This window comes from Echiichthys vipera (assembly GCF_963691815.1).
Source record: "Echiichthys vipera genome assembly, chromosome: 6".
In the NCBI taxonomy this organism is placed as follows: Eukaryota; Metazoa; Chordata; class Actinopteri; order Perciformes; family Trachinidae; genus Echiichthys; species Echiichthys vipera.
Window position 1 is genome coordinate 832,792 of NC_139831.1, and position 7,500 is coordinate 840,291.

Sequence of the window (7,500 nt, forward strand, 5' to 3'; positions counted from 1 at the left end):
AAACCATAAAAATAACAACAATAAAAACAATAATAACAATAATTATAACGAGTATAATTAGTATGCAGCCTGTTTGTTGCTCTGGTGAATCTAAAAAAATCGAATTTTAAAACATTTTGAGGCTTTTTTCATGTTTTTCTTTATTAAAAAGCTTTTATTGTGAAAATCTCCGTAAAGAACCGAACCCGAACTTTTTTATTTTCTTTAAATTTAAAGTTTTAGTTTCGTTTGAGTTCGTTTCTTTAATAAACTGCAGAAACAATATTTCAAAGTTTATCAATAAAAAAAAAATCTTTATTTTGAAAAGAAAAGTGAAATTTAACTTTCTGATAAATGAGATTTTTGTTTGTTTTATTCTGAAAATCAGGAGAATTTGAACTTCGGGGCCTTTTGTTACAAATTAGTTTCATTCATTTAACTTTTTAAAGCTTTAATAACTTTAATAACTCGTGTTTTCAGTGTATTTTTATTCATATTTCACCTTTTATCAGTTTTGTTTTGTGTTTTAATGTTATTTTATTTAATAACTCGTGTTTTTACTTAATTATTATTATTAATATTTGAACTTTTATCAGTTTTTAAACAGTTATTTAATTATTTTTTATGGATTTTCTTTATTTTATATAATAACTCGTGTTTTTACTTAATTATTATTATTAATATTTGATCTTTTAGGAGTTTTTTCAACAGTTATTTAATTAATTTAATTTTTAAAACATTAATAACTCGTTTTTTGTGTATTTTTTATTCATATTTCACCTTTTATCAGTTTTTAAACAGATATTTAATTATTTTTTCGCGCTGTTTTGTGTTTTAATGTTGTTTAAAGTTATTTTTTATAATAACTTGGGTTTTTAAAAGTATTATTTTTATTAATATTTGATCTTTTAGGAGTTTATTTAAACAGTAATTTAATTAATTTAAGCTTTAATAACTTTAATAACTCGTGTTTTTACTTAATTATTATTATTAATATTTCACCTTTTATCAGTTTTTAAACCGTTTTTTATTCATTATTCTGGATTTTTTGCTCCCTTTTGTGTTTTAATGTTATTTTATTTAATAACTCGTGTTTTTAAAAGTATTATTATTATTATTATTTATGAGTTTTTAAACAGTTTTTTCATTAATTTTTGCTCCGTTTTGTGTTGTAATGTTATTTAAAGTTATTTTTTATAATAACTTCGGTTTTTACTTTATAATTATTATTCATATTTTACCTTTTATGCGTTTTTTCATTAATTTAATTTTTAATAACTTTAATAACTCGTTTTTTTAGTGTATTTTTATTTATATTTAATCTTTTATGAGTTTTTAAACAATTATTTAATCATTGTTTTATGGATTTTCGCGCTGCTTTGTGTTTTAATGTTATTTAATTTAATAACTCGTGTTTTTAAAAGTATTATTATTATTAATATTTGATCTTTTATGAGTTTTTAAACCGTTTTTTATTAATTATTGTGTTTTTTTTTGCTCCTTTTTGTGTTTTAAAGTCGTTTAAAGTTATAATAATGTTTAATTTAAAGACATTTTATTATTTATTTATTTTATTTTATTATTTATGGTTTTGAATTTTTGGAGAAAAACGACTTTTTCACAAAGTTTGTGATAAAATAAAAATCTGATTCATGAAATGAAATATGAAGGAAGTTTAAAGTCATTTAAATAATTAATAAAAACAGGTGTGTGTGTGTGTGTGTGTGTGTGTGTGTGTGTGTGTGTGTGTGTGTGTGTGTGTGTGTGTGTGTGTGTGTGTGTGTGTGTGTGTGTGTGTGTGTGTGAGTGGGGGGGGGGTTGTTTCCTGTTTGGATGAAAAAAGTTTTTTTTTAAAAACAACAAAAACAAAACTCAAAACAACAGGAAGTGACGTCAGAACACTGAAGGAGAATCAGGAGTTAAAAATAAAATAAAATGTTTTTATTTTTTTGACAAAATAAAAAAAAGACGTTTGTAAAAATCAAAGAATGAAAAAACATTAAAAACAGGTTTAAATGAAATAAATAAACAAATAAATTTATATTAATAAAATAATAATGTTTTTATTTTTACACAATGTAAAAAAAAAACTTTAAAGAAATAAATTAATATAAATATTCATAAAACAAATAAACGCAAAAAAACAATACAAATAAAAAGGTTTAGACTTTAAATTTATTCTAATAAATAAATAAATAAATAAAATAATAAAGTTTTTATTTTTACACAATGTAAAAAAAAAACTTTGTGTCAAAAGAGATAAATATAAATATTCTGCGTCCTGCGTCCGTACTGAGTTGTGTGTCTGTGGTTGTTTACGTCCGTACTGAGTTGTGTGTCTGTGGTTGTTTGCGTCTGTTCTTTGTGTTTAAATTGTGTCTTTTTGACAGTTTTGTGTCTTTTTTCAGTCTTTTCACGTCTTTTTGTGTTTGTTTGTGTTTGTTTGTGTTTGTTTGTGTTTGTTTGTGTTTGTTTGTGTTTGTTTTGCGTCTCTGTTGTTATTTTAGGTCGTTTGTGTTTGTTTGTGTTTGTTTTGTGTCTCATTGTTGTCGTGTTGTGTGTTCGTCTCTGTGTGTCTCTCGTGTGTGTCGGCGTGTGTCTCTTGTGTGTCTCTCGTGTGTGTCGGCGTGTGTGTCGGCGTGTGTGTCTCTCGTGTGTCTCTCGTGTGTCTCTTGTGTGTCTCTCGTGTGTGTCGGCGCGTGTGTCTCTCGTGTGTGTCGGCGTGTGTGTCTCTCGTGTGTGTCGGCGTGTGTGTCGGTGTGTGTGTTACTTTGAGTCGTTCTCTTTGTGCTTTTAATCGTTTTGAATCACAGAACTCTGCGTTTCCTGCGTTTACGTGTGTTTACAGTTCTGTGTAGTTGTTGTTGTGTGTCTGTGTTGTTGTTGTGTGTCTGTGTTGTTGTTGTTGTGTGTCTGTGTAGTTGTTGTTGTTGTGTGTCTGTGGAGTTGTTGTTGTTGTGTGTCTGTGTAGTTTTTGTTGTGTGTCTGTGTAGTTGTTGTTGTTGTGTGTCTGTGTAGTTGTTGTTGTTGTGTGTCGTGTCGTGTCGTGTCGTGTCGTCGTGTCGTCGTGTCGTGTCGTGTGTCGTGTCGTCGTGTGTCGTGTCGTCGTGTGTCGTGTCGTCGTGTCGTCATGTGTCGTGTGTCATGTGTCGTGTGTCGTGTCGTGTGTCGCGTCGTCGTGTTTTGTGTTGCGTCGTCGTGTCGTGTGTCGTGTGTCGTGTCGTGTGTCGTGTCGTGTCGTCGTGTGTCGTGTGTTGTGTGTCGTGTCGTGTGTCGTGTCGTGTGTCGCGTGTCGTGTGTCGTGTCGTGTGTCGTGTGTCGTGTGCCGTGTGTCGTGTCGTGTGTCGTGTGTCGTGTGTCGTGTGTCGTGTGTCGTGTGTCGTGTGTCGTGTGCCGTGTGTCGTGTCGTGTGTCGTGTGTCGTGTGTCGTCGTGTCGTGTGCCGTGTGTCGTGTCGTGGTGTGCCGTGTCGTTGTGTGTCGTGTCGTGTCGTGTGTCGTGTGTCGTGTCGTCGTGTGTCGTGTGTCGTGTGTCGTGTCGTGTGTCGTGTCGTGTGTCGTGTGTCGTGTGTCGTGTGTCGTCGTGTCGTGTGCCGTGTGTCGTGTCGTGGTGTGCCGTGTGTCGTGTCGTTGTGTGTCGTGTCGTGTCGTGTGTCGTGTGTCGTGTCGTCGTGTGTCGTGTGTCGTGTGTCGTGTCGTGTGTCGTGTCGTGTCGTCGTGTGCCGTGTGTCGTGTGTCGTGTCGTGTGTCGTGTGTCGTGTGGTCGTGTGTCGTGTCGTCGTGTGTCGTGTGGTCGTGTGTCGTGTGTCGTGTGTCGTGTGTCGTGTGTCGTGTCGTGTGTCGTGTGGTCGCGTGTCGTGTCGTCGTGTGTCGTGTGGTCGTGTGTCGTGTGTCGTGTGTCGTGTGCCGTGTGTCGTGTGTCGTGTCGTGTGTCGTGTGTCGTGTGGTCGCGTGTCGTGTCGTCGTGTGTCGTGTGGTCGCGTGTCGTGTGTCGTGTCGTGTGTCGTGTCGTGTGTCGTGTCGTGTGTCGTGTCGTCGTGTGGTCGTGTGGTCGTGTGTCGTGTGTCGTGTGTCGTGTGTCGTGTGTCGTGTGTCGTCGCGTGTCGTGTCGTCGTGTGTCGTGTGTCGTGTGTCGTGTCGTCGTGTGTCGTGTGTCGTGTGTCGTGTGTCGTGTCGTCGCGTGTCGTGTGTCGTGTGTCGTGTCGTCGTGTGTCGTGTCGTCGTGTGTCGTGTCGTGTGTCGTGTGTCGTGTGTCGTGTGTCGTGTGTCGTGTGTCGCGTCGTCGTGTGTCGTGTCGTCGTGTCGTGTCGTGTCGTGTCGTGTGTCATGTGTCGTGTGTCGTGTGTCGTGTGTCGTGTCGTGTGTCGCGTGTCGCGTGTCGTGTCATGTGTCGTACGTCGCGACCTCTGACCTCCGCCCTCCGACCTCCGACCTCCGACCTCCGACCTCCGACCTCTGACCTCTGACCTCTGACCTCCGCCCTCCGCCCTCCCGTGAACCCGATGCTGTTGCTGCATCAAAGCGCCGTCTCGTCTCATTTGAAACTCAACAGAAATCAAACGCCACATTTGCAAAACCCCACTTCCTGCTTTGCATGTGAATGCCACTTCTCAGACGCTAACGTTGGCTAACACAAAAAAAAGGCGTGAGCACGTGCGGTTTCTCTCTGCACGCCATCATTGTCCCCTCCGTCGCCCTGAAGCCGCCGAGCAACCGACTTGTTTGCGTGCGGCGCGGCGGCGGCGCCGGCTCCTTTCAGCCGGGCGGCGGCGGTTGAGCAGAAGTCGTGCGTGGATTTGTTTTTATGTAAAAATGTGACGTGAGATTTTAATAAACGGCAGAAAAATGAGGCAGATGTTGGAAACAAAGAGAAACGGACGGATTTAGTGAAACGCCGCCGCGTCTGATAAACAAATGACTTCCTGTTTCTAAAGAACCACACGGGGAAAAACCTGCGGGCGGGATTCAGACGTCTCTGACGCTGCTGTTGGTGCAGCTACGGAGGACCGAACCCGCCAAAATAAAATAACAACACATAAATAAACAGCAAAAGTAAATTTAACACTAAATTAAAACTAAATTTGCCGGAAATAATTAAAAAAATACGTGTTTTCATTCATAAAATGATGAAATGTGACGTAAAATGATTTTTCTGTTTAAATGAGCTTTTAAAATGTATTTATTTTAAATTATTTTCCATATTTATTTTCTTCCCTATTTCATTTTTTTGGTTTTATTTATTTATAGAATTATTAATATTATTAATTTTTAAATGTATGTGTTTATTTTTGCATCTCTTCCATTTTTAATATATTTTTTTACATTTATTATTTTAATTTTTTATATTTTTATTTATATATTTATATATTTTTTACTTATTTTTAAATGTCTTTATATATTATTTTGTCTTATCTTATTTAATTATTTATTTATATTTTTATATTTTTATTTATACATTTATTTTTTTCTAATTTTTTAAAATGTTTGTATTTATACATATATATTATTTTTTTTACATATTTTTAAATGTCTTTATAATCACTTTTGTTTCTTATTCATTTATTTCTTGGTAAATTTATTTTTTATTTCTTTAAAAATCTTTTGTTCCGTTTTTCTTCCTCAACTCGTCGACATTTGTTTATTTGTATTTATTTGTTTGTGTTTAACATTAATTAACGCCTCATTTGCATATTCTAACAAAACTGCAGAAGCTCCAATAAATATAAAGTGTTTTAAAACTTTACATTTATTATAAAACTTTACTTTTTAAAACAAAACAAACGAGCTTCGTCTTTTTAATCTCTTTTCTTCAGCTTTTGTCTTAATAATCTGTTTTTAAATGAATAAATAAATAATATTAATAATAAAAGGAAACGTAAAAAAACAACATTTGACTTCAAAACGCTGCTTTAGATGCAAACACACGAGGTTTTTGTACTTTACTGAAGACGCAGCGTTCAAACTCATCGTCTGCTCCGTTTATAGATGTTTTAATTTATTTTATTTGCATAAATCATAAACGAAGCGATCGTCAGACGTGTAATTCCTCCGTGAGCAACGAGAAGCTGCAAAATCCAGCAAACGCAAAACCTCCATGTTGTTCTCTTTGTGCTCATTTGCATATTTTATTCTTACAAAACGGAAAAAGTGACAATAAATAAAGTTTTTTAAAGGTTTTTAAATCTTTACAGTTTCATTCTTTTTTATGTTCTGAAGGTTTTTTACAACATTTTATTCCTAAAAACACGAAGAACAAACAAATCTTTGTGTCTGAGTTTAATTTAATTAACGCCTCATTTGCATATTCTTACAAAACTGCACAAAGTTACAATAAATAAAGTTTTTTAAAGGTTTTTAAATCTTTACATTTATTATAAAACTTTACTTTTTTATTCCCAAATTACATTCTGAAGGTTTTTTATTCCTAAAAACACGAAGAACAAACAAAAAAGAGACTTTACGTCACTTTTTCACTTCTTTGTGTCGCTGCAGGTTGTTGTTGTTGTTGTTGTTGTTGCTCACTGTTGTTGTTGTTGTTGTTGTTGCTCACTGTTGTTGTTGTTGTTGCTCACTGTTGTTGTTGTTGTTGTTGTTGCTCACTGTTGTTGTTGCTCACTGTTGTTGTTGTTGTTGTTGCTCACTGTTGTTGTTGCTCACTGTTGTTGTTGTTGCTCACTGTTGTTGTTGTTGCTCACTGTTGTTGTTGTTGTTGTTGCTCACTGTTGTTGTTGCTCACTGTTGTTGTTGTTGTTGTTGCTCACTGTTGTTGTTGCTCACTGTTGTTGTTGTTGCTCACTGTTGTTGTTGTTGCTCACTGTTGTTGTTGTTGTTGTTGCTCACTGTTGTTGTTGCTCACTGTTGTTGTTGTTGTTGCTCACTGTTGTTGTTGTTGTTGTTGCTCACTGTTGTTGTTGTTGCTCACTGTTGTTGTTGTTGTTGTTGTTGCTCACTGTTGTTGTTGTTGTTGTTGTTGCTCACTGTTGTTGTTGTTTGTTGTTGCTCACTGTTGTTGTTGTTGTTGTTGCTCACTGTTGTTGTTGTTGTTGTTGCTCACTGTTGTTGTTGTTGCTCACTGTTGTTGTTGTTGTTTGTTGTTGCTCACTGTTGTTGTTGTTTGTTGTTGCTCACTGTTGTTGTTGTTGTTGTTGTTGCTCACTGTTGTTGTTGTTGTTGTTGTTGTTGTTGCTGTTGTTGTTGCTCACTGTTGTTGTTGTTGTTGCTCACTGCTGTTGTTGTTATTGTTGTTTGTTGTTGCTCACTGTTGTTGTTGTTGTTGTTGTTGTTCAGGGGACGACAACAGTCCAGAGAACCTGCTGCTTCACGGTCCGTTCTCCAGGAAACCCAAAAGGATCCGGACGGCGTTCTCGCCCTCTCAGCTGCTGCGTCTGGAGCGAGCCTTCGAGAAGAACCACTACGTGGTCGGAGCCGAGAGGAAGCAGCTCGCCAGCGGGCTGTGCCTGACCGAGACGCAGGTGAGGGGGAGCAGGGCATCATGGGTAAAGTGAGAGGGGAGCAGGGCATCA

General features: G+C 36.7%; 1 protein-coding gene across 1 annotated transcript in view; it reads left to right on the forward strand.

Annotated features, from left to right (window-relative positions):
* Window positions 1–7,500, forward strand: part of LOC310948056 (homeobox protein EMX1-like) — a 12,703-nt gene that overhangs the window by 2,032 nt on the left and 3,171 nt on the right. Inside the window, exon 2 of the mRNA XM_083915061.1 lies at window positions 7,265–7,449. Coding sequence (XP_083771187.1) covers window positions 7,265–7,449 — 185 coding nt within the window. The remainder of the gene's footprint in view (window positions 1–7,264; window positions 7,450–7,500) is intronic.